The sequence below is a fragment of the Balaenoptera ricei genome, chromosome 3, assembly GCF_028023285.1.
Source record: "Balaenoptera ricei isolate mBalRic1 chromosome 3, mBalRic1.hap2, whole genome shotgun sequence".
Lineage (NCBI taxonomy): Eukaryota > Metazoa > Chordata > Mammalia > Artiodactyla > Balaenopteridae > Balaenoptera > Balaenoptera ricei.
Genome location: NC_082641.1, coordinates 64,050,576 through 64,077,884, shown reverse-complemented (window position 1 = coordinate 64,077,884; position 27,309 = coordinate 64,050,576). Strand labels below are relative to the sequence as shown.

At 45.9% G+C, this 27,309-nt stretch overlaps 1 protein-coding gene across 3 annotated transcripts in view; it reads left to right on the top strand.

Annotated features, from left to right (window-relative positions):
- Window positions 1-27,309, top strand: part of SERINC5 (serine incorporator 5) — an 86,400-nt gene that overhangs the window by 21,179 nt on the left and 37,912 nt on the right. For all 3 annotated transcript variants that reach the window (XM_059916658.1, XM_059916659.1, XM_059916660.1), the window contains exon 2: window positions 15,904-16,071. In XM_059916658.1, the coding sequence (XP_059772641.1) occupies window positions 15,904-16,071 (168 nt within the window). The remainder of the gene's footprint in view (window positions 1-15,903; window positions 16,072-27,309) is intronic.

Genomic DNA, 27,309 nt, shown 5'->3' with positions numbered 1-27,309 from the left:
TTTTTTTTTTTTTTTAAAGACATTCCCAGCTTTAATTTTCGGTGTTTTGATGGCAGAACAGCATATAATCCTTTGGATTCTTTTTTTTTTTTTTTTTTGAATTTTATTTCATTTTTTTTTAACACCTTTATCAGAGTATAATTGCTTTACAATGGTGTGTTAGTTTCTGCTTTGTAACAAAGTGAATCAGCTATACATATACATATATCCTCATATCTCCTGCTTCTTGCGTCTCCCTCCCACCTTCCCTATCCCACCCCTCTAGGTGGTCACAAAGCACCGAGCTGATCTCCCTGTGCTATGTAGCTGCTTCCCACTAGCCATCTATTTTACATTTGGTAGTGTATATAAGTCCATGCCACTCTCTCACTTCGTCCCAGCTTACCCGTCCCCTTCCCCGTGTCCTCAAGTCCATTCTCTACATCTGTGTCTTTATTCCTGTCCTGCCCCTAGGTTCTTGAGAACCTTTTTTTTTTTTAGATTCCATATATATATGTTAGCATACGGTATTTATTTTTCTCTTTCTGACTTCACTCTGTATGACAGTCTCTAGGTCCATCCACCTCACTACAAATAACTCAATTTCGTTTCTTTATATGGCTGAGTAATATTCCATTGTATATATGTGCCACATGTTTATCCATTCATCTGTCGATGGACACTTAGGTTGCTTCCATGTCCTGGCTATTGTACATAGAGCTGCAATGAACATTGTGGTACATGACTCCTTTTGAATTATGGTTTCCTCAGGGTATATGCCCAGTGGTGGGACTGCTGGGTCGAATGGTAGTTCTATATTTAGTTTTTTAAGGAACCTCCATACTGTTCTCCATAGTGGCTGTATCAATTTACATTCCCACCAACAGTGCAAGAGGGTTACCTTTTCTCCACACCCTCTCCAGCATTTATTGTTTGTAGATTTTTTGATGATGGCCATTCTGACTGGTGTGAGGTGATACCTCATTTAGTTTTGATTTGCATTTCTCTAATGATTGGTGATGTTGAGCATCCTTTCATGTGTTTGTTGGCAATCTGTATATCTTCTTTGGAGAAATGTCTGTTTAGGTCTTCTGCCCACTTTTGGATTGGGTTATTTGTTTTTTTGATATTGAGCTGCATGAGCTGCTTATGGTATTTCTTCCCTTCTGATATTCTTTGATTTTGCCAAGGTTGTCTTGTTTTTTTAATGTACCCCAAGAGAATGAATTTTTCTTTTCTTTTTTTTGTTTTCTGGCCGTACTGCGTGGCATGTGGGATTTTAGTTCCGTGACCAGGGATTGAACCCGTGCCCCCTGCAGTGGAAGCGCGGAGGCCTAACCACTGGACTGCCAGGGAATTCCTAGAATGAATTTTATAAATAAAATAGACAGCTAGATAGCAAGTCATAGCGTATGTGGAAGGTAGCAAATTAAATGGGCTTTGTACTTTTTTCCGGGTCAGAAGACTTCTACTCTTTTATTCTTCACTGATTAAAATTTTGTATAATTTTCTTTTAATTAAAAGAACTTGTTATGAAATTCATCCTAATGTTGAAAACTTGGAAAAATCAAGACAAGGTAAAGAACACAAAGATGATTTAAAAATCACAGCTCTGGTTAATATTTTAGTGTGTTTACTCTGTCTTTTCCCAGGGATGTGTCCATGAGCATTTTCCCATATTAAATTATTTAACGACATCTTTTTCAGGGACCGCATACTTGTCTGTCGCAATTCCCTTATCTTGTCATATTGAAGCAGTGTTTGATCCCCCTGGAAACATGCGTTCCCTATTTGCCATCCCTGAAGAGTACTCCTGAGCGGAGAGCTCGGGAACTTGCTGAGAGGGGTGTGAAATGTCTTCCTTAAACACACACCCGCACCTGCCATTGGCTTGTTCCAGACCCGTGGAAGAGGAGGCCCTGCCGCTGCAGAAGGAAAGCCCTCACCCTAGTTCCCTGAGCTTGGGTACAGCATTGAAGGAGCCACAGATCACCTGGGAGCTTATTATTGAATAAGTGCAGGTTCCAGTTCTGAGTAGTAGTTGGGGGCTGGGACCCGACGGGCTCCCAGCGATGCCCACGCTGCTGGCCCGGGAGCCACTCTTGGCACCTCGAGCTCGGGCACCTCAGAATTTGCCGAGCGCTCTCCGCTCTTGCTGTGAAGCAGTCTGTGGCTTAGTCTACTCTGGGCTGGTCTGTTTGGGGGCCTTCCTGCACTTCCTCTGTCCATCCCCTCATCCAGGCTCTTGTCCACAGTCCTGTGCTTTCACCACATCCCCACCAGATGCGCTCCTGTCACTCCAGCAGCTCTTGGCTTCCTGGGCCTCCCCCTCCTGCCACCACCAAGTCAGGGGCCAGGAAGGTTTCTTCGTGACTTCGACTTCATTGTTGCCCCCATTCCCCCAGTTTCCTGTGTGGGCGCTCAGGCCTCGTGCTGGCTGATTCCCTCTCTCTCCCTGGAGGGTCCCGCTTCAGAAGCACCCTCCGTCAGTCCTGCCCTGGCCCCAACCTGGCATTTGCCCCACTTGGGCCCCTTGACCCTTGGATTTCCCTGGGGGAAGGAAGGAAGGGCGAGACAGACCAGACTCCTGCAGGGAACCCTCTACTCTGTCTACCCCCTATCCACTCCACCCAGCTGGCTTGAGAAACACCAGGTGTGACTGAACAAATCACAGTAATTCAGGTCCATTTCCTGAACCGCCTACCCCTTGGGCCTATTTACCTTGCAGCCCAATAACAGTTCATTGAGTATGTGCGTCAGCCTAGCTTTTTGATCCGTGGCATTTGATTTTGAAGCCGGGGTACTGTTCTTCCACAGTGTAGGGCCAGTAGAAGGGCTCTGTCTTTGTAGTTTTAAGTGGCAGAGGGAACACCACTCCCAACTTGGGAAGTGACTTCTTTCATTAAAAAGAATGCCTCTGGGAGAACCTCCCTTAGACTCCCCTCTGCCCTCCTTGCTGGCACAGCCAGTGCTCTGATGGATTAAAAATATGAAGGTGAAGGTTGGGGCGGGGGGGACTACATAAGAATATTTTCATTTCTGTTGATATTTTGATAGAAAAAAATATGATTCATGGGCTCCTTCATGTGTGGCCTCGGTTCCTTTTTTTTTTTTTTTTTTTTTGCCTCGGTTCCTTTTGCAGAGGTATTTTAAGAACATTAACAGGAAGCTTCTCAGGATGGGGGCGCGGTCGCAGGGGGGAGTTGCACGTGTGTGAGAGTTCTCTGCCAGCCGGTGCCGTGAAAGCTGCCTGTCGCTGAATAAAAGCAACCTCACAAACCCTGTCACCTAGGGTTTGGTGCCAGCTGGCCTTGTCATGAGGCCCAGGTTCAGAAGAGGGTAGGCGGGTTGCCGATAAGATCCACTGGGCCCCTGGGCAGCTCTTCAAACAAAAAAGGCAGTTAACTGCGGATATTTGCCTGGGGGAAGGGTACACACCTATTCATTCCTTCCTCTTCAAGCTACAAGTATGAGGAGGAGGTAAACTTCGGGGATGGAAGGAGAGGGGGGCTGGGAAGAAGGCTTCCTGAATCTTTGAGGGACCGAGGAACGGCAATCTCAACTGTGAGGTGTTTTCTCAGCTGCAGGAAAACAGTGCAGCTGTTACTCCAGCTCTGAGAAAAGGCTGTGAGACCAGGCCCTTTCATGTGGCCAGCAGGCTTTCATGTGGAGAGACGGGTGAGGGCGACCCTGTAGGAGGGTCCCCGTGAGAACCAGGAGCTACTGCGGCCCTTTCTCTCTCCCTTCCCTGCCCCTGAGGGCTGGTGCCCTACAGGTACGGGGTTTTCCAAACCAGAGGCCTTTGTCTGACATTTCTCTTTCCAGTTCTTCTATTCATTTATGTGAAAACAGGTTTAAAACGTCACCTTCTATCGGGCATTTTGGGAATCCTAAAGAATAGGGTTATATGCAATCCTGACTGCTGGAAAATCTAGGGCAGGAGGCGTGTGAGAGTCTGTCCTTGCACAGAACCACTGCAGCTAGTCTCACCTTCAGAGATAGCCAGCTTGTCACTTGTCAGGGGTCGGAGGTGTCTGGAGCCGTGGCCTCTTCCTACGGCGGGGAGGGAGAGTGACCAGCAGTTGACCCTGCGGTTGTGTGAGGGATGCGGGGAGGGACTCGCCTGCTTCTCAGACGTAGGGAGGGAGGCACCTCAGGGGCTTGGCCACTTAGCAGCCGTAGCCCGTAGCTTCCAGAGAGCTCAGATCTGTGGCTGACTCATCGTGAGCCATAAAATGCCATCACTTTAACTGTGTTGTGATGGAAACCTTTCAAACTGTACTAGACACTTAGACACTTACTGCCTTCTTGCTAGAGTCGACAGAGCGTTGTTTAAACTACTTACGGTGCCATGTTTTAGTGGGTTTGCGTGTCTGTGAGTTGATTGCGCTATGGATGCAGAAGTGTGGGACCCACAGGCTGAGTTTTTAGCTCGTCCTGCCTCCAGACTGCTGAATTGTCTCAAATGGTGTGTTTTTTGTTGGTCCACTGATGCCCATCCCTAGATTTGTCCTTCAGTCAAATAACCTAACCTTTCTGGGCCTCCGATTTCATATCAGGAAAATGAGGGGACTGGACTGGATCAGAGGTTTTCAACCTAGGTGCTGCGACATGTCCCAGTTTGGGTGGAATTTGGGGGATGCCAAGTTTGATATAAATCGACTAGAATGTAAGCTTCATGAGGGCAGCGACTGTACTACTAGCTCCTAGAACAGTGCCTGGTCACTAGTAAGCATTTGATAAATATGTGTTGTATGTATATGTAAGAACATTTGTAGTGTTTTAGTGCATCTATATGTTTATACATTGGAGTTGCACATGGGATTTCACTTGGTAGGGAAAGGAGTGCACTGCTAACCCCTTGAAACTGCTGGCCCACCTGAGCTCTGAGGTCATGCCACTGGAACTGTCTGTAAAATGAGCCCATTTCTGTTCTCCTTCCCACAGCACACTTGGATCTAGTTGGCTCTGTGGCCTCCATCACCAGGCTTGGCAGCGTCGGGGGATTGGGCTGGCGTAAAGCACCTCTTAGAAAGGGCTTGGCAGATTTCTTCATTGTGGCATAATCTCCACGACACAATCAGTCAAATTTTGGGCTTTGTGTTTCATTAACTGCTTGTTGATAAGCTATTATGAAGTGGAACAAGCAGGATTTCCCCCCCTCTCTCATTTTGATGAGAAGCCTTAAAACTGACTTTTAAACATGGTTTAAACCTAATGAGCACTTTTCTTCCCATCATCCTACACTTTTCCATTTTGAATTTCAAGGTTTTGTTTTCCTACACCATTTTTTTTCTAGAACTTGCTTAACTCATCTTTCTCAGAACTGTTCTGCTGCAGGTATTTGTGGCTTCAGTGGGTGCAAATGAATGTTCTGATTGTCTTGCTTGTTCCTCAGTGGAAATAAATTGGGCACGTGGGAAGTGCTTCCACACACATGACGACTTTCCCCCAAGTTGCTAGGATGCTTTCCTGGGTTTAGATCACAGAAGTTTTATTTCTGAAAGTATTTTCCTTCAAGAGATGCATTTATCTTTCACATTAGGGCAGAAAAATGAAAGCGTTGTTATAAGTGAGGTAGTAATGATTTGATCCCATCCCCCTCCCATCTTTACCTCTTTCCATATCTACCTGATGGACTAAGGAGGGGGGCCTCTCTGGGGAGGAGGGACATGAGTATTGATGATGTAGATGATGAGTACAGGTGGCTTTCTTGAGAAGGTGGGTGGGTACCCTGTATTAGGCTCTGTGCTGAGAGCTTTTCCTGAACTGACTCATTTAATCCTCACAACAACCCTGTGAAGTAGGTAATTTTATTCCCATTTAACAATGAGATAATTGAAACCTGGAGAGGTAAAGAATTGGCCCAAGCTTCCCTGGAGGCGCAGCGGTTGAGAGTCTGCCTGCCAATGCAGGGGACACGGGTTCGAGCCCTGGTCTGGGAAGATCCCACATGCCGCGGAGCAACTGGGCCCGTGAGCCACAACTACTGAGCCTGCGCGTCTGGAGCCTGTGCCCCGCAACAGGAGAGGCCGCGATAGTGAGAGGCCCGCGCACCGCGATGAAGAGTGGCCCCCGCTTGCCGCAACTAGAGAAAGCCCTTGCACAGAAACTAAGACCCAACACAGCCAAAAATAAATAAAATAAATAATAAAAAATTAATTAATTAATTAAAAAAAAAAAAAGAATTGGCCCAAGGACGCTTAACCAGGCTGCACTGGAGCTTGGGTGTGAACCCAGACAGTCTGGCTCCATTGAGAAGCGGGGAGGGCATTTGTCTGAGACATTTCTGATCGGCTCCACTTGTGAGGGAGAGGAGCGGGGGCTGCTACTGGTGTGTAGTGGGGAGAGGCCAAGGAAGCTGCTAAACATGCCACGGTGCACGGGACAGCATCCCCCCAAGAATTATGGGGTTCCCAAGGGTGCTGAGTTTGACAAACTTTGCTGTGAATGATCTGTCTCCCCCGAGTGTTTGTTTTCTGTTGAACTGCCAGAAAGCGGAGTTAGTTTACCTTTTAACCTTAAACCTTATAGATCCTCTCCACCAACTTACTAAAGTGTATCGAGTGTGGTATTTTTTAGAAGATGCATAAGCGGAGGGTGGTGTGAGGGAATGACTCAAAGAATCCAACTGCTGTCTGAGAACAGAGAACTCGATCAGCATTCTTTTGGTGCTGTAAGTAACCCTAACCTCGTGAGAAAGAGGCTCCCAACAAGGGGAACGGTTGTGTCCAGATTCGTTATAACCCAAAAGCCAGTGCTGGCTTGGTGGGTGTTGATGACCTGTCCTTTGCCCGTTTCAGATTCGGTCCCAGTGGCAGTGGGTACTCAGTGCTCATGAAGGAAGGACACTGACCCTTGACAATGCTTCTCATGAAAATGCTGTTGAAACCAGCACGTTCTAGAATGTGGAAACGTGTGAGAAACCTCCTGTCCCAAACTCCTTTCCGACAGTCCTCCAGAATCGTGTCGCGACAGTTATGGAAAAGATTGTGAAAACCTTGGAGCTTTAAGGGCTTCTCTGAACTCAAAAGAGAAAAACTTAAGAACCTGAAATGAAGGAAACACAAGAGCCAATTTCTGGGCCAGGCAAACACACAGCTTCTTGTTTAACTTGCACTCTTAGGTAGCCATTTAATTTTTCCTATTTCATTTTCATTTGCTTCAAATTCTACCAAGTAGAGGTTTATTTATAGCAATTAAACTCTAAAAAACATTATAAGGGTTAAAGAATTTTTAACTTGAGGTAAAAACAAAATTCACCGTCTTAACCATACTTAAAAATACAGCAGAGTGGAATTTCCTAGTTTTATGCCTCAGTTACAGTGATAGTTCACTCTGGCTGTTTTCTAGCAATCACATAGCAGAAGTAGATGTCATTTACTCGCTGGCTGATTCGTTTAGCAAATACTTGAGTGCTTACCACCTGTAAGGTAGAAGAGAAATGTTTTGTTTTCTTCCAAAAGAGAAACTTGAAGTGTTTTTTTTTCTAATTACAAGATATGTGCTGGTTACAAAGAGTTCAGAAAATACAGAAAAGTGTAGTCACTCATAATCCTACAATTCTGTTATCTACCATTGACATACTGGTATATCCTTTTATTTTTATTTTTATTTATTTATGGCTGTGTTGGGTCTTCGTTTCTGTGCGAGGGCTTTCTCTAGTTGCGGCAGGTGGGGGCCACTCTTCATCGCGGTGCGCGGGCCTCTCATTGTCGCAGCCTCTCTTGTTGTGGAGCACAGGCTCCAGACGTGCAGGCTCAGTAATTGCGGCTCACGGGCGCAGTTGCTCTGCGGCATGTGGGATCTTCCCAGACCAGGGCACGAACCCGTGTCCCCTGCATTGGCAGGCAGATTCTCAACCACTGCGCCCCCAGGGAAACCCTGGTATATGCTTTTAGATTGTTTTTTGTTGTTGTTATTGCAGATCTATGTCTTGTTATAATTTTACCCCAAATTCTATCATGCTCTATACTGTTGTGTTATTAACTGTTTTCAGTTAATGCAGTGTGGACATCTTTCCATGGCGGTAACTTTTCCTGTATAGTCATTTCAGTGGGTGCATTGGATTCATTAATATGAATGCACCATTATGTCAGTGATCAGTATTCCTTCCAGTACAGAAAGGAGCATCCAGGTTCCTTTCTTCTAAACAACTCATTATGTCAACGCAAGTTTGTGTGCCTGACACACAGGGAGGACAAACAAACCAAAAAAACATCGGAGTTTGGAGCAGAGAAAGGTTTGTTGCAAGGCCACGCAAGGAGACGGGTGGCTCGTGCCCCCTCCAAAACCCCGAACTCCCCGAACAGTTTCAGCAAAGCATTTTTAAGGCCAGGTGAGGGAGGGGGGGGTCACAGGGTATGTGGTCAGCTTGTGCACAGTTCTCTGATTGGCTGATGGTGAGGTAACAGGGCAGTGTCACAGGGGTTAACACTACCAGTCCTTAGGCACCAGTAGGTCTGGGGGCTATGTGCTCATGGTCATCAGGTAGTTAACGTCTTTCATTTGGTGGAGGTTTTCACATCTGCAAAGCAACTCAGGAATGCGCATTAGATACTGTTATCTAGTTACTTCAGAGAGGAGCTAAAGCAGAGGGTTTGGGGGAATGCCCCATAGAGTCATTTCACGGGTAGAAACAAGGTCTGTTGTTTATTGCTGCATTCCCAGGAATTAACATTGCACAGGTAGGTATGTAGTATAATAACCATTAGTTGAGTGAATGAATGGCCTGGTTATTTCCATAGGATTGGGGTAGGGCTTTTAAAGTGGGGTAGGACTTGGGGGTGAGGTGGGGAGCTTGGTAATGGGAGTGGTTGAGCTGCTCTGGCAGGGCTCTAATAGAGGTCATCCAGATCCAGTGAAGCCAGAGGTTGCCAGGAGAGAGGAGGGGGCACACAGAGGGAGATGCCTTCTTCAGATATCTGTTGAATGCTTACTGTACCCCTGAGGGCAGGAGAGAAAAACTGCTTCCTCACTTGCTGTTTCCTTCCCACACAGCCAATTTCCCTTCTGTAGGAAACCAAGGTTTCAGGCCGGTGTTGTCTGTCCAGTGCACCCTCTGTATATACCAGCAGTGAATAGAGCAGAGTGGCAAAGAGCCTACAGATTCAAATCCTGGCTCTGCCACTCACCAGCTCTGTCAGGTGGGGTTGATATAACAGCTAATGATATAAAAAGTTGTAGTACCTTGCAAAGAGCAAGGGATTAATAAGTGTTAGCTATGGTTAGCTAATATTATTATGGCTTAAGTAAGCTTTACTAGGTTGCCCTATATTCTTTTGTGTGGGAGAAATCCACTGTAAGCTCCAAACAAACCAACTTACTAACACGTGTATAATATGTGTTGAGGTTTCTAAAACACAATCCTTTTGCGAATTAACGACTACTTGCCACCTATATTTCTTGTGCAGTAAAATACGCCTTTATTGAGCAGAGGAACTGCGTGTTCTTATTCTCCTAGCTTTCAAGTCCCATCATTCTCTCGTATAGCTACCGGTAAAGGGCAGCACATGGTGCCACGGTGGCAAGAGTTGCTATTTACCACTCCCTCTGCCTCCTGACTGTAGCGGAGAAAAAGGTCTGTATAAGCTCAGTGGGAAGCTGTTTCTGAGCATCTAGTGAGGAGAATGAGCTGCAAAATATTGGTTATGTAGTCCAGAATTTAAATAAATACTGCTATCAAAGTAGAATCAATTGTTCCTTACCTCTCTGCTGACCGCTGGTGATTCATAGATAATCCTAAACCCTCAAAGGAGAAGGAAGGAAAGTGGGCTGTGACATGGCATGAGTAGTATTGTGTGTTACCGAAAGATGTGGAAATGGATATTAAAAGATAGAGAGCACCGTTCACTTTAATAAAATGTTCTGAACCTGGTTTTATGTCTTGTGTGTTTTTCTTGTTTCCTTGGTATTAAACCCCACCCCCAGCTCGCACAGGAACACCTGGGTTCTGCTTCCAGCAGCTTCAACAACTTCAGTTTTTTAGGAACTTCCTTACTGCTGCCCCGCCTCCTCACCATTTATTAAGGGACAATATTGTAATTATTGTAATTAACAGACAATTTCTTAGGTCTTTCTTCAGTTCTGCTAGGGCTCCTGCATTTCCAAATCAGGAAAAGGGACTGAATGAAGGTCCGTGTCAGATTTGAAGCAATCTTTCCTTTTGCAGTTTGAACTTAGTTTTGACGTGCTAAAGCCAACTAGGCTGTCCAGAGCTCTCGAGGAATAAGTCTGAATGAATGAATGTTTTCCACTTTGCTGAGGGATTTACGCTCCCCCAAACTAAAGCATTGGAACTGAAAAAAATGTGATCCGTGTTTGGGGTGATTCTTGTGACAGAAATGTCCTACGCAACTTGTTTGCCTTCCTAAGTGGAATGAAGGGAACCCGAGTTAATGGGGTGCCTGAGCCATTATGATGAATGTGAGTTATCTCACTGCCGCGGGAGCTGAATATCGCAGAATGTAGCCCAGGAAGCAGTGGAGTGATGCTCATAGAACCCGTGCCTGCTTGAAGAGCTTTTGACTGCTCCACTTTTTAATTCTTCTCTTTCTGATGGATTTTTCTCTCTTCTTGCTTTGGGTTTAACCCAGTGTGCTTGCCTCTTGCAGGTCATTTTTCAACGTCTAAGAATTTGTGGATGGTAGGGATCAATCAGATCACCTCTTACAGGGATGACCAGACTGTAGCGTGGGTGCCACCATTCACATGGTGCCCATTGGTCCTTGCATTCTCCCCGTGGATTGAGACATTCAGCCTTAGAGCCTACCTCAAGACCACCACTGCCAGTGAGTTGAGCGTCAGATGAAACCTGTTTACCTGCCATCTCATCTGCCTAGGCTCCTTCAATGTGCAAGTGAGGAAAACCAAGACCCAGAGCTGCACAGCATTAGAATCCAGGCCTTCTGCTTCTCAGACCTCTACTCTTCCCACCAGTGGGCCTAAGCAAGCCTGTTGGAACTGTGAAAAAAAGCCCCGAGGGGGGAAGAGGGGAACTCTCACAAGATACATGGGCATGTGTTTGTGCTGATTCTATGACATCTCTTTGGCTTTCTTCCTGATTCTTTGCTATTTCCAATTGGTGGTGTTGTCAGCAGGGAATTCTAGGTAATAAAGGAATTGTGCTTTTTAGTTTAACAAAAGAACCCGGAAGTTACTACCAGCCCTAGCTCATGTTTCGCTTCTGTGATCACTTCCTCACGTGCTTGGCATCAGTCCTTAGAAGAACTGTCAGCCCAAGGCCAGTGGGGAGGACAAGGAGAGAGACTGTGTATTTATTTACTGTGGTTGTGGTGGTGTGTGTGTGTGTGTGTTTGTGTGTGTGCGGGCACGTGCACCTTAGATAGGAGAAGAAAACTAACACTAAGGGGGAGGCCCAGCTCCAGGTAGCAGCGAGAGGCTGGCTAGTCCTTTCATTTGGACTCTGCCCCGGCAAAGACAAAGCACCTTCTATTTAGAAAAGCCTTTGCTATCCACACTGTTGCTATTTTGAAGGAAGTTAGATAGAGGGTGTGAACGGCTCTTTGAATTTTTTCTTTTTCAGTATATTTGGGGGAGGGGAAGTTTCTTCAGAAAGAAAGAAATCACACAAGTCAATACCACATTGCAAATACTTCTATATGGTTATCTTGAAACTTAGTTACTTTTCTTAAATAGTCTGTTTTCTTTTTCTAATCAGAAAAAGAGAGCAGAACAGTGAGACATGGCTGTCTTAGTTTCCTCCCCACATCTAGGCGCACTCATCTAGGCCCAGGTGATCGATGTTAGCGGTCTTGTGTCCACACACATATTCCCCACGTACAGATATGCATACGTATAAAATATCCAGGCATACTGGCTGTCTTAGTTTGCTGGAGCTGTCATAACCCAAGTACCACAGACCAGGTAGTGTAAACAACAGAAATTTAATTTCTCACAGATCTGGGAGCTAGAAGTCCGAGATTAAGGAGGCTTCTCTCCTTAACTTGTAGATGGCTGTCTTCTCCCTGTGTCTTCACATGGTCTTCTTTCTGTGTGTCTCTGTGTCCTAATCTCTTCTTCGTACAAGGACACCAGTCATATTGGATTAGGGTCCACCCCAGTGACCTTATTGAATCTTAACTACCTCTTTAAGGGCCCTCTGTCTAAATAAAGTCATGTTTGGAGATACAGGGGGTTAGGACTTCCAACATATGACTGGAGGGGCTGGGGCAGGGACACAGTTCAGCCCATAACACTGACTTATTCTTTTAAACTATGTCCTATTGTATGGATAGTCCATAATTCATTTATTCCGCCCCTGTGTAGCTGGAGAATAAGACCTTCTTTTATGCTTTTTAAAAAAAATTTATTTATCTTTGGCTACGTTAAGTCTTCATTGCTGCGAGCAGGCTTTCTCTAGTTGCGGCAAGCAGGGGCTACTCTTCGTTGCAGTGCGCAGGCTTCTCTTTGTGGTGGCTTCTTTTGTGGAGCATGGGCTCTAGGCGTGCAGGCTTCAGTAGTTGTGGCACGTGGGCTCAGTAGTTGTGGCTCGTGGGCTCTAGAGCGCAGGCTCAGTAGTTGTGGTGCACAGGCTTAGTTGCTCCGCGGCATGTGAGATCTTCCCAGACCAGGGCTCGAACCCGTGTCCCCTGCATTGGCAGGTGGATTCTTAACCACTGCGCCACCAGGGAAGTCCCCGTTTTTATGCTTTTAATGAACAACCTTATACCTAAATCTCTGTGCCCTTGTGTAAGTATATCTGTAGGATGAACTTCTAGAAGAATTGCAAGCATTGTCCTCCCAAAAGATTGTCTTGGGTCCCTCTTGAATGTATACTAATTTCTTGTGGAAAAAGATTGTGTGCAGTATCTACAAATTAAAGCCCTTAATAATGAACTCTTTGTGATACAATGTGGGTGTGAGAAATTCAAAGTGCAGCACATGACTTGTGTCCTTGGCCCTGTGGAGTGGGATTGCCAGCCCTTTTGTTTGAGGAGTGTTGCTGTTATGACTTTATCATATATTATTCATTCAACATTTATTGAGCCGTTGATGGGCACTGTTTTGTTCATATGTTGTTGTTTGTTTTTTGATAGACTTTATTTTTAAGGGTTATTTTAGGTTCACAGCAAAATTGAGAGAAAGGTACAGAGATTTCCCGTATACCCTCTGCCCCTGCACACGCACAGCTTTCCGCATTATTCACGTCCCTCGCCAGAGTGGTACATTTGTTACAACCAGTGAACCTACATGGACACATCATTATTATTTAAAGTCCATAGTTTACATTAGGGTTCACTCTTGGTGTTGTACATGCTACCTTTGTTTTTTATACCTTGACTTGTTCAGTAAAATGTTTAGGTCCTCTGGAGTTGGGGGTAACAAGACAGAGGCGCTTCTCTCCAAGCTTGTGACAGCCCCAGAAGTTAGGTTGGCCAGGAGTTGCTTTCTCCAGTTTTGAGGGTGAAGAGTAGGGGAGTGACATGCTTGCAGTAATAAAGCTGTAAGTGGCAAGGAATAAAAGGTAAACCCATTTTATTCTAAATTATGGACTGCCGGAAAGAAGTAGTAAGTCAGCAGGGCTGTGAGATTTTCCTCACTGCTAACATAACATTGCTTGTGTGGATGCTGTTTTGAATTTCCACTTCCATATCAGCGTTTAGCTTAAGATAATGCACTTGTACTATGGTATTGGTGATTGGCATAGTTTGCTTTCATAAATAACTTTTAGGCTAGTAGAGAAGTGCTCTTTGATTCTAATATTAGGCATGTGTGTATGCATGTACACTTGTCTGTATATATGTATACACACATATAAATATCATGGCACTATATGTAGGGTGAAAGTGAAAAATAAGGAGAGTTTACAAAATTAGATCCATACGATGACACATGGCTTTAACGACAGGGTAGGATTAAACCAATGTGATTTTCTCTTCACGTTTTCCATGATCACATTCCTCTGTCACTATTTGTCTTTAAATGACCAATTAGGCTGACATTATGTCTGTATGTGTTCATTTTTCCCCTCTGTGGAGATAGTAAGTGTAAATGTTGATTCTGCTATGGGTAGGTTCTCTCGTGGGATGTATCAACTGCTTCTAAATATTTCTTTTTCCAGATAGGATAAATATTTGATCACATCTGAAATACAGTAAAACTGGTTATCTAAGGCCGTAGAGCTTAAAGAGTTAGCAACCGATGAATGAGGCAGTTTGGAAAGAATTTGGCAGGCAGAGGAGGAGGGAGGCGGGTCTGGGCCAGAAGCCAGCTAAGCCAGTGGGAGTGGAGAAGAGGGAGCGGGGGAGGGAGAGAAAAGAAAAACTGGGGCATATGAGTGGAAAGGGATCAATAAAATCAGGGACAGGGAATGTGGATGAGTGAACTGTAAAGGAAGGTGGCCTATAAGAACACCACACAGACAGCAGTGTTAGGATCCCACTTGTGTGATCTGTTAGCTCAGCCCGATAGAATAGCTTGTCTTGCAAAGCAGTAGCCCAGCCTTCTGAGGCAAGAAGAGTCTTGAGAAAAATGGCTTAGAAAACTGAATGTAAGATGGAGAGAGTACATTAAGAAATTTTAAGTAATGAAATAGTACAGAATGACAAAGGGCTCCAACGATGGCGGTTCCACGAAGTAGATGAAATATCTCGGGAAATGCGTATGTTTCCAAGCTCCGTCCTAACGTCATTACGATTATAACCTGTTGTGGTCTTACACCTGTGATCTCCTCTTACTGTAAGTGATGTTTATAGTGTAGCCTTCTAATTGATGCTTGTTTTGCAGCCATGCAAAGCTCTGAACTTCCTGCTAAATCATTATCAAGAGATTGCATTGGTATGTTTTATATATAGTGTTAATACATGTAGGTTTGGTTGTTATTCGTGGTTTATGGTAATCTCTTTTGTATTATTCCCTATTTGCTAAACGGATATCCCTCCCTAACACCAGGTGTGTCTGATTAGGTTGTCCGAGAGACCACCGAGTACACTACATGCTGTTAGCACCCTCACTTTAAAACATGAGGAGTCTGAGTCTTGAAAATGCTCACAGCTGGTAGGTGGCAGAGCCAGGCCCCAAACCCAGGCTTACAGAAGATCTAGTTTCCTTTTAGGGCAGTGAAAATACTCTGATACATAATGTTGCATATATGTCATTATACATTTATCTAAACCTGTTCAATATACGACACCAAGAGTGAACCCAAAATGTACCGTTCTGGTGACTGATATTGATAATGGGGGAGGCTATACATGTGTAGGAGTAGGGGGCATATGGAAAATCTCTGTGCCTTCCCCTCAGTTTTATTGTAAACCTAAAACTACTCTAAAAAAACAAACTCTTTAAGAAGAAAAACAAAAATTAACACCAGACCCAAACCTGAAAACTTAATCCCCTATTTCATTTAATATTCTCAAATAAAATTATGTCCGGTTGCATTGACCAGTAAAGCCCAATCCTGCCCCACTCATTAGCCTAAAGCCTACCCTTAGGGGCGTGAAGCTGTGGTCAACAACACACGTGTAAGAGGCTCCTGTGCCTTTTGTGCTTCAAGTTACCTCCTCCCCCCCATGCAGTTCATTCTTTGGCTCATGGATTTTGACAGGTCCCTTTCTTGGGCCCAACTTCTTGGTATTCCGTCCTTCCCACTTCACTTAGTCCTTTTTCTAGTTCTTGGCTTCTTCTCTTGCTCTTCCCTGATTGCTTTTAGTCTAAGTGATCACAGTGCTTCAGGTGAAGTGTGCCTTTTCTGTTTAAGTATTGGGCATCTCCCAAGCCATCATGTTTATTACAGACAATGTCAGACCAATTCTGGCGAAAACTTTGTTCACGCACTCAACTGTTCACACGTGTCCTATGGGCAGGACGCCTTGGAAGAATGGTAGCTCACCTGCAGAGGTCTGGGGTAAGCAGGTTTGTGAAGGAGAGGCTCCGAGAGGATGTTCTGTGTTCCTTTCCTAGTTGGCCTGCTGCTGTGGGAATGCTGGCTGCTCCTACTGCTGCGGCTGCTGCCCCAAGATCCGCCAGTCCCGGAGCACCCGCTTCATGTACGCGCTCTACTTCATCCTGGTCGTCGTCATCTGCTGCATCATGATGTCCAACACCGTGGCCAACGAGATGAGGGAGCATGTAAGTCACCCCTTCAACTCTTCCTACTCCTGATGAACGGTTGATGAGGGTGTGTGGGAAACATTCCGTTTAGAGGATGGGGCCCACCCACCCCAGGGTGATTTAGGGTTATACCTGCTCTCCCTAAACTTCCCTGAAGCCTCTTCAGTGCTTCCAAGTGGGCGAACCCTTCACCATCTCTATCTGTAGTAGAAGGACAGATGCCATCTGATGCTTTTGGTGGAGAAGATTGTGTGTGTTGTCTTGGCCTCATCTTGGGTTTTTTTTGTTTGTTTTTCTTTCCTTTTTGGCCATGCCATATGGCATGCGGGATCTTGGTTCCCTGATCCTGGTTCCCTAACCAGGGATCAAACCCACACCCACTGCAGTGGAAGCACGGAGTCTTAGCCACTGGACCGCCAGGGAAGTCCCATCTTAGCCTTGTTGATGGCCGTTCCTGATTAGATGTGTAGTCTTTTCTTGTAGACTTTTGTTCTCTTCCCTTGTCCTAAGGCTGTCTGCCAGTGTCTCTAGTAGCAGCTGTTATATATAAACACTTAATGTGGCCAGTATGGTAAAGCCTACATAATCCCACAGATAATGAGGAGTGGGCTACTGGACGAGTTTTACTTTTCTGGACATGTCACTTGTGGGGTGAGTGTCTCCACGGGTGAGGGATGGATTTGCTTCCAGCCATTTCCTGGGCAGTGTCTACAAAGGTATCCCTGGTACGTGATGCTGATAGAGACACATATAGGGCCTTTTTCTGGAATTTCCTCATAGTAGGCCTGATTATGGGGGGAGGTGTTGGGGGTTCTGAGGGAGCCCAATAAATAACACCATCCTTCCCCTCTGAGGTTTTGAACAAATTGACAAAAAAGACTACAATGTCAGCGGGTAGATGCCAAACATCACCTTTATCCCCCTGGAAGTTGATGTAAGACATTGTGACTTGTATCTGCAAGGAAGTGGTCTTCCTACTACTGAACCCCAAAATGAGTCAGACTTAACCCATCTGGGGACCCCACCTGAGCCAGGGAGCACTTCCTCTGCAGGGGCACGGTTTGCTGGGAAGAGCTGCAGGCGTGTTCTCTGGGGGCAGCTCTCCTCAGAGGGAAAGCGGGAGAAGAAAGGCTAGCCAGCCAGGCCCCATTTGCCCCACAGCCTTAGTGCTGAGCACTGCATCTTCCTGGGGCCAGCAGGGTGAGGAGGGGGCGAGGTCAGGGCAGTGCCCTACTGGAAGCATGGAGATGGCATCACCAGGAGCAACTCCTGAGGAAGTGTTTGTTCTCCCCAACCTTCTGCTGAAACTGCAGACTATGTTAAATGCACTCAAGGGCTTCAGAACAACCATGTTTTTAGAAGCACTTGTTATATTCTTATCCGTTAGTTAAAGTAGTCCCTTTGAAGCTTTCTGTTGGGTAATGCTTTTATAACTGTGGTGGTATGATCTGGAATATACTGGAACTAATGTGAAAACTTGTGAAATTTAGATTCTCCTCTGATTGCTTTAAACAGTGGATCTCTGCTCAGTAAGGCCCTGCAGTGGGAGCCATGGGGCATTCAAACTTGAGAGAAAAGGAGCTTCTAACCCAGAGACAGGTATAAAGTCTTCTGAGGCTTAAAACCAGGTAGCAGTTGTGTCTTATGAGAGGATGCATGAAGTGCTGTGGAAGTTTGGAGGCAGGGAGACCAAGGGCTAAGGCTGCCTTGTTCGTCTACACCAGGTCCTACTCCATCTCGGTGGTGTTTTCCACTCTTCTTCTTAACTTGGTTTAATCTTAAATGTTTGTGATAAGAAGTTTGAGAGGAGGAATACTTGAAAGGGTAGATTTTAACTCTTATTCTGAAGGTCTGTTTAATCTCCCACTTCTTACATTAGCTCTTCAGGTAACTTAATGTTCTCTTTTTAAATGAACAAGCATTGGCTTAAGGACCCAGTGTGGGGCTTCCCTGGTGGCGCAGTGGCTAAGAATCCGCCTGCCAGTGCAGGGGACACAGGTTTGAGCCCTGGTCCAGGAAGATCCCACATGCCATGGGGCAACTAAGCCCGTGCACCACAACTACTGAGCCTGCGCTCTAGAGCCCGCGAGCCACAACTACTGAGCCCGCGTGCCACAACTACTGAAGCCTGCGCGTCTAGAGCCCGTGCTCCGCAACAAGAGAAGCCATGACAATGAGAAGCCCGCACACGGCAACGAAGGGTAGCCCCCGCTCACCGCAACTAGAGAAAGCCTGCTCACAGCAACGAAGACCCAACATAGCCATAAATAAAGAAGGAAGGAAGGAAGGATGGAGGGAGGGAAGGAGGGAGGGAGAGAGGAAGGAAGGAAGGAAGGAAGGAAAAAAAAAAAAAAAAAAAAGGCCCCAGTGTGTCTCTGTGATAGGAACTGCCAGTGTGTCCATGGTGCTCTTAAGAAGCTTTCAGTCTCCGTAGCATTAGCCTTTGGATCCCAGAAACACAATCTGAAACTACAAATGTATAGTACCGCTTAGAGATGAACCCATCAGAAACATTGTGACTGGAGGTAAAGTTAATTTGGGAACCACAGGACCTATTCTAGGATATGACTTTCATAATAATAATTTTAACATTTGATTACCATCCAAGTAACCTGCCTCATGGAACAGTCCCTAACAACTCCAGTCAGTATCTGACTGTTCATAGGACATTTAAGAAACAGAAGATTTAAAAAAAAGAAAAGAAAGAAGGGAAACAGAAGGTGTTGACTGGTGTTTCTAGGGAAGGCTTCATGGAAGAAGTGACTTGTGTGATAATGATGAATATTTCAGTTGCTAATATCTGTTGGGTGATACCATGTACCAGGTTTTATTCTAAGCATTTTACGTTATCATCTCAGTTCATGACCACTGTACTCACCTGAGCAGTATTATCCCTGCTCTACAGATGAGGAAACTGAGGTACTGAGTCATTTAAGTACCTTGCCCAAGGTCTCCAGCTCAAAGTGGTGGAGTTGGGATTTGAATCCAGGCTGACTGAGTTCTTAGTGACTAGGCTCTGTAGGTAGAATAAGGACAAGGCATGTGTAGAAGGAGAGGGAGGAGACATGGGCAGCTAGAATGACTTGCAGGAATTTCAGTGCCGAGGTGAGGCATTTGGCCGTGGTCTCATGGCAAGTGGGAAGCCATTATAGATTCTTGAGTAGGAGGCTGTTGTCATAGAAACAGGCAGAGATACTTAGGGAGGTGAGCCCAGCAGTGGTGTGTGTGCAGTGTGACTTGGGGTCAGAGCAGAGGGAAGGAGGAAGGGAGGGAGAGAGGGAAGGAGCAACCCTGAGGCCTCACAGAGGCTCTTGTAAATGTTTCTATGCCTGTCCCCTGAAGGTACTTATTTGAAAATGGTTTGGCTGGGCTTCCTGCATAGGGAATGAGGCCTCTGTTGGCGAAACCAACACTTTCCCATGTCTAAGGCCTCACAGGGGGCCAGCCAGCTGGTCACCAAGTCAGCTTGTTTCTGGGCCTATAGCATAGAGGCTGGCCTCACCCTCAGGCGGTGCTTGAGGGCGGCGCTGAAAGGTCCCTTGGGGGATGCACACTGGGCTTCTGCTGCAGTCCTCCCTCCTCGTTGGCCTGGGGAGATGGTTGAGGGTGTGACAGGAGGAGGGCAAGCACATATCCTTGCAACAGCCCAGATGGGAGAGCGGAATTGCCTCCTACCGGGCACCCTTGCCTTCCTGCGCGGTGGCCGGGGCTCCGTCCGGAGCCACGTGGCCTTTGGTGTGCGGATTTTGAACACAGGGCAGCGCCTTTTCAGTTGTTTTCAGTTTTTGCCTTGGCTTCCCAATGCGGCCTGTGTTGTAGTTTGAGCGAGAGGGAACTGCAAAGAGCTGCTGGGCCAGACTTCGTCCCGCCTCTTCTCTCTCGGGAAACTCCTCTTTCCCGTGAGAACTTTGGCTCTGCTGTGCTGGTTGAATGGGACGCGACTTCTGTCTTCTCCTGGAGCATTTTTCCCATCTCAAAACATACCAGCCATTTTATTGCAGGTCATTCTTGTCAGTGACCATGTAATTCACGCAGGAACAGTCTCGAGATATTTGATGCTTGTGGGGATTAAAAATGCATTTTAGAATTACAACAGCAACCACAGAATGGGCGAGAGATTTAGGCCTCCTGACCGGCACCGCTAAATCAAGGTGTAACTTCTGTGTGGAGACCAGCGATGACACTTTGAGTTTGGGCGTCTTAGGGAGCTGCGCGGGCATTCGGGGAGGGAGGAGAAAGGAAGGCTCTTCTTGTTTCCTGTGGGATAGGAGCCCCTAAGACTAAGCCTGCATTGGAAAAGGGGGGACAGGGCATCTATGTGGCCCTCAGGGCTTCTTCCCTGCGAGCTGTGTGCCAGGCCGAGGGAAGAAGAGCCCTAAAGGTTCCTGAGCACAAGAATCCATTTTCTCCATCCCGCGTTCGCCTTGGTGCCCAGGCTGCTCTGAGTCATCGACATGGGTGGTAGGTAGCACCTGGATCTTTGCGTTTTTTTTTTTTTTCTTCCAGAACCAAAACATATCTTCCACATCGTGGAAGACGTGTTTGTGTTGTTGTTTTAGTGTGTTTCTTTGCTTGAATTTTAAATCTTGAAGAATCATTCCTTGTATTGAGAGGAGAAGCTACTATGATCTTTGTTTTTGATAGCAATCTTTTTTTGTTCCTTCAGTTGTTTTAAAAGGTGTTAACGTTTTGTTTGTACTCTTACTGAATCTCTTTTGGAGACATGGTTTGCTTTATACATTATTTTCTGCTGGTGGGTTTGGGTCAGTTTTCCCCTGAGTGAGTAAGAATGTGGAAATTGAACCATTCCTATGATTGGATGAAAAGAGTTTTTCCATTCTTTTCAGCACAGGATGATAATGTTGCAGGGTAGAGTGGGCTTCAAAGGAGGGTTGGACGAGATCTGACAGGACCCAGAGGTGAGGGGGGCTGAGGGCTGCAGTCTCCTCAGTGTCTTAAAAGCAGCTTCTGAATTCCATTCTCTCCCTGGACTTAATGAAAACCAGCTCTTGATGGTAGAACCCCTGATGCCCCAGCGTCCCCCACTAGGCAGTGCCACACCCAGAGACTTCAGGTGCGCCTGGAAATCTCTTAGCTCAGGCATTGTTAAGTTGGCTTACAGGCTCTTGTTTGGCCAGCAGATTTTTCTTTTTCTAATGTGCGTTTGGCTGCCTGCGGAAGGGGCTGGCATGCTGTAGCTCGCCACAGGCGCCATCACTGGATGTTTACTTACATCAGGTCCCATACATTTACCCTTACTTCTTGCCCCCCAAGAATAGCATTTGGATTTGAAACTCCTGAAATAGCTTAAACTCTTTGAGTTCACGAGTTTCTGAAAAGGCTGTAAATGTCAGAACGGACACCAGGCGTCTTACCCACCGCTGACGGTGAGCAGTAGGGAGGTTGCTGAGTGTGCTCGGGTGGTCTCTGCAGATGTTCACGCACAGCCCCAGGCCGGGGCTCGAGAAGCCTGTCTCTGCCATCACTCCTCTACCCTTGGTACGCTGGAATCTGGCATTTTTATCCAAGTAACTATTTAGAAATTGTTCTGGTCACTTTGGTCCACTGGACTCAATGGACCACTCAGTTTCAGGACTAAGTGGAGGTGGGACGCTGATTGGATCTAAATCTGCCCCTCCTTCAGTTACATTCCCAAGTTACAGTCATCACCTCCCCCCACCCCTTTAAAAAAATCTTAAGTAGGTATTCTACCTGCGATTTCTACAGTTATCATGAAGTCCAAAATTTGCCAGGGAAGGGGAACAGGGATGGATGTTGAGGCTGCCAACTGTGGATTTAGGCCCCTGGAACAGAGGTAGCAGGATGGGCTTAAAGGACTTCTCTATTTATTCAGAAAACCCAGTCTCTCTCAACACATTCCCTAGAGGTGATATATAAATTAGCTTTGGTTTGTATTTCTCAGTCATTTTCACTGTTCATTAGAAGGAGAAGGGGGCTTCCCTGGTGGCGCAGTGGTTGAGAATCTGCCTGCTGATGCAGGCGACACGGGTTCGAGCCCTGGTCTGGGAAGATCCCACATGCTGCGGAGCAACTAGGCCTGTGAGCCACAACTACTGAGCCTGCGCGTCTGGAGCCTGTGCTCCGCAACAAGAGAGGCCGCGATGGTGAGAGGCCTGCGCACCGCGATGAAGAGTGGCCCCTGCTTGCCGCAACTAGAGACAGCCCTCGCACAGAAACGAAGACCCAACATAGCAATCAGTCAATCAATAAAAATCTTAAAAAAAAAGAAGGAGAAGGAGATGTGGTAATGGGAAATTCATGTATATTAGCTGTATTAACATAAGATTATGTGGAAGTAGATGGATGAAAATGAAATAAAGGAGGACTGTTTATAGCCAGGCTCGTTCCGAGGCCATATCCACATCTGGTTATCCATCCCCGCCGAGTGTAGTGGTCATTTCCTGGCCTGAGCCCTTCTCCTTTGCCTGCTTTCCCTCGGCCGTGCTTTCATTTCCGGCTTTGGTTATTCCTAATGTTTATCTGCTGGTTGAGGCACACTTGTCTCAGGACAGTGCTGGGGACAGATCCATTCTCCCCCTTTTTTCCAGGTCCAGTGCTGACCACATGCTTTCCCCACGCGGGTCAGAAAAGGGTTGGGTTTCTGCTCTGCGTTCAGGCAGTCCTGATTCGACCCCACCAGGCTCCTTGATGTCCTGTTCCAGTTGTCTTATTTAGACTTGGATTGTCCCCGTGTCCCTAGCTTCACACATTCACTTCCCCTCAGACTTCCTTCTCCAGATGACTAATCCCATGGGTGACCCCATGAGGATGCTGTTGGTACTTGTATGTCTCCCAGATGATACTCCATTTTCAAATTCTGGAGTTCCCACAGTGTAGCAACTATAGATGAACACAGAAGCTACTTTCCTTAGAGACGACTTAGATTTCAAAATGCTCTCCTGAGTACACCCTGTGGTCAGTTCACAGTGACGTTTAACCATACTTCGGTGGTTCCTAGAGTTGACAGAGCTTTGATCCAGCACGTTAGAGATGCTGAAATTTGGTAATGAGCTACTCTACTTTTTTTAACCTACAGTATTAGGAATATGAAAACATTAGAATAAGTATTGGTTTTGGGAAAGCCCTCCCATTCCCATTCCCGTGCCAGTCACAGGGGGTAAAAAAAAAAAAAATACATGAAACAAAGTTACTAGTTAAAGGATCTAGTTAAACAGATAAGAAATGGAAAAAAGGATGCAGCTCCTATTCATAAGTGTTCTGCCCGGTGAAGAGACAGCAGATACTATGCGGTGTAAGTGTCATGCAGATAAAATATTGCTCTCTTTTTAGAGCATAATTTGGATAAAACATTATTTTAAAGTGGAAGAATCTCAAGTTATAATCCTAACCAACCCCCTCATTTGGCAGATGAGAGGTGTGGCGCAGGGCAGTGAGGTGGCTTGTCCAAGGCCGTGACACCAGGTAGAACTGGGATGAGGACCCAGGACTGCTGGTCCCCAGCCAGGGTGCCTCTCCGGCCTGTATGACTGGGTTTGGCTGTTGCTCAGATGTTCACAGAAGTAGCAGAAGAAGTCTTAGCAAACTTATCCTTCCTCTTGATTCCTGATCTTTCATCTGGACTTGGTGGTGAGGGAGAAGTATTTCCTCTGGAAATAGTACCACCTCGGGCCCTCAGTGGCTTTCTTAGCTTATCTTCCCCACTTGCCTCCTTCCCTTTGTAAAGCCAGAAGCTGGGCTCTAGGGATGATGGCTAGTCTGAAATAGAAAATAGGGGCAACCACAAATCCAGTATTTATTTATTCGTTGGCGTTGCATGTGAAATAGAACCTGCCTTCAAGTTGTGTTTGGTGTGACTATCTTTTCAAAGTAAACAAACAGCAGCAATGAAAAATATTCCAGTTTGATCCCAAACACCATGTAGTTTGTCGCAGCATAGAATGACAGGTATTCATGCTGAAGCTGCAAAGTCTGGCTCTTGTTTTGATCTTGGTCTTTACTGGTTGAATGTTAAGAGAACTGTGTACCTGAGACCCAGCATCAGGTGTTGCTATCATGCATTGAAGTTCTAGGGAGTAGAGCTCTCCATTCTCAGCTGACATTTTATGCTTTTGTGTTAGAACAAGTGCTGAATTAGCGCCAAAAAAAAAAATTGCTGACCCAGTTATTTGAGTCTGGAGTATTTTTTTTTTAATCCAGCTGAGATAGAATGCTTTTCAAAAGTCCTCGCTCTGAACAGCAGCTGAATTCTTTGTACTGTTGTACCTTATATGTGTCCAGTGTATCAGCGAGTGTGTTTCTGAGGTTAAAGGTGGGCCTGGGCCATTGAACTTCAAGTTCTTTGTAGAACACGGAGGGAAAATTCTCACCGTGGCCTGATCAGAGCTTCCCTGGGGTGCGCTGGCAGTGAGGTTCCACCTCTTAAATCTTGTGGGTCCCCTCCTCTCTAAGTTGGGGTGACTCTGGGGACACATGTTTCCAAACAGTTTTATCTTAGGTCTCAAGTTCATCCAGGCGTAACACCACCTGGAGAAAACAGTCCCCGCAGCCCTCCCATCCCTCGCTTCTCTCATGGCTCAGGACCCAACCTCCTGCGCTCAGTGAATGCGGGGAGAGTGATGGTGGGAAATAGTTTGGTTCTACAGGCAGTGATTTGAACTAATATAAACCCTGCTGAGAGCCTTTTTGAGTCTGAACCAGAGACAAAGAGGTTTGATCCTAGTCCAGTAATACTGAGCTTGCCAGGAGCCAGAAGACAAGAAACAATAGTTATCGTCCTCTGTCTGGAGGATCCGTTACCCAGAAGCTTTGGGGGAGCGTCGGATGTTAACAGGATCTCTGTTTCAGGATCCATCCAACTGTAGGAGGGGTACAGTGATAAGATGTGAGAACTGAAGTTTTCCTGACCCTTTTTTCTGTGACCATCAAAAGCACCCGTTAAGCAACTGTCCATAGACGGGACTGCGAAGCCCTCTGCAGATAAATGGGACAGACAAGAGCTTATGGTTGGAAACAGCTCTGTTATAAATATGGGGCCAGAGGGAACAAATAGCACAATACACACCAGTAGCCTCAGATCGCTGGGAGCAGGAAATATAAATATTGTGAATAGTTGAGTCTTGATACTTGATAACAGAGTTTAAAAGGGTGATCGTGTTACTTGGTTAAGCTGTAATCCGAGTTCATGTTTTAAAATATCTTTTAAGTCACGTAATTGATTCCTTCCTCCCTTCCTCCCTCCCTCCTTTCTTTCCTGCCTATGTAAGTGCGAAGCACTGTGGCAGGTGCAGGGGATGTGGGTGTGAGTAACATACAGTTAGTTGTCCTTAGAGAACTGGGCCTCAGGTGGAAAGTGTATAAAGAAGGTGCCCCCAGCGTTAGGCTGCATAGTTAAAAATAATCTGAATTCCGTTAGCAACTGTTGGAGATGGTGGTGTCAGCTTAGCTGTCCCTTCTGTTGACCTTTGGGGTGACGTTAGAACTCAGGAGTGCTTTTTCCCCGTCCTCATGGGAGACTGGGAGCCGAGGTGAGGAAGGAGGTTTGTACAAGGGACTGGAATGTGTTGCCCTCTAAAGCAGGGTTGAGCTTAATCACAAGGGGGGTTGGGTATTTGGGGGGGGGGTGGTTTTTAAATTTCAGTGAGGCCATTTATACAGTCTTAAAATTAAGTCTAAAATTATCTCTCTACATGCCGGCTTTCATCAGTGTGGGTTTTATTTTTGGTTCCACAAGCCATGTTTGTATAACAGATGTGAGGTTTTTTTCTACTATGAGGGCTTCTGACCCACAGAAAAAAAAGCACTGAACTCACAGACATGTCCTCCACCACCTCCTCCACAAAGCTTTTTTTTTTTTGCAGGCAGATAATTTAAAATCCTTAAGCTGCAGCTCTGAAAATGACATATGGGAGGTGTACGATTTAATTCTCTTAAAGCACAAGTTCCGCCAGTCGCGTCTCTGCTGCTCCTTTGACTTATGATCTGTAGAGTAAGTCATCGCCAGTTGTCATTTGCCTTTGAGATGCTAATTCATGCTTCAGCGGCAGTTCAGCGCAGCTCCTCTGCTCTACTTCCTAGTCCTGGGCTGGGCGGACTTTTCCTGTAAAGAGCCAGCTAGTACACGTTTCAGCTGTGAGGGCCTTGTGGTCTTTAGCAACTACTCAACTCTGCAGCCAAAACAAAAGGCCAGCAAATGAGCGTGGCTGTGTTCCCTATTTACATGAACAGGAGCTACCACACGCTGTCCTTTGCTTCGCTGGCCTGTGGTAGACCTCAGTGGCCCTGTGCATGTCATATGCAGTTATTCTCCCCTTCTCCCTGAAGGGGAAACTTGAATGGCCTAAACTTTGTGCTGAGGGTACCGGAGCTCCTGATTAAGTTGCAAATAAATACTGGGCTGTGTGAGCTCGTATGTACTGGCTTGACTAGGCAAGAACAATGTAGGGATAAATTCAATGTGACACGTTCAACAGTATGATGTCTTACTCTTCCTGGCCTTTTGAAATACATGGTAAATCATTCAAAGGTTAAAAAAAAAAAAAATCAGCCCTTCTTTTTAGGTAGCCAAACCAAGCATTTTGGTGATTAGGAAGAAGTGGGGATGGAGAAAATGAGTGTGTGGGTACCCCAGTTCTTTGCTCCTTGGGACCCCCAATTCCTGGTCCAGTGTAAAATGGGAAGGATGCTGGGCCAGAAACTGAAATGTCTGCCTGGCCAGGTTCTCAGAACTAGGATTGGGGAACAAGTGACTAGGGGCTCTCAGAATCTTGAGGGTATAGGTTTGGTAGGATTCAGTCTTTCGGAGGATATTAGGTTCTTGTGTCCCACCTAAGGCAAAATCATGGATAGTTGAAATTAAACCATGAAAATGCCTGAAATATCCATAAAGCAGAGCACACATGGCTTTGTGTGTACAGCATGTATTTCGCTAGAAAGTTAGCTCCTTGTTAGCATGGATTTTTTAACCTGCTTTATTCGCTGCTTGAATCTCCATAACCTAGAACAGTACCTGTACACAGTAGATATGAATGAGTCAGGGAATGAGCAAACCCTGTGCTGTGACGCTTAGGTATAGTTATATAATATATCGTGTGGGATGAAGAATACACACGTAAACTCTAATTTCACTGGGCTTTTAATAATGATTTATAGAAAACAGCCATGAGCGTAGTTGGATTTGCATATGATATGTCACCACTCTATTCCAGGTTCACAAGTTCAAGAGGAAGTTAGCTGATTTGGTGCTCACTTAGGCCGTAAGCACATCTTCCCACTGAT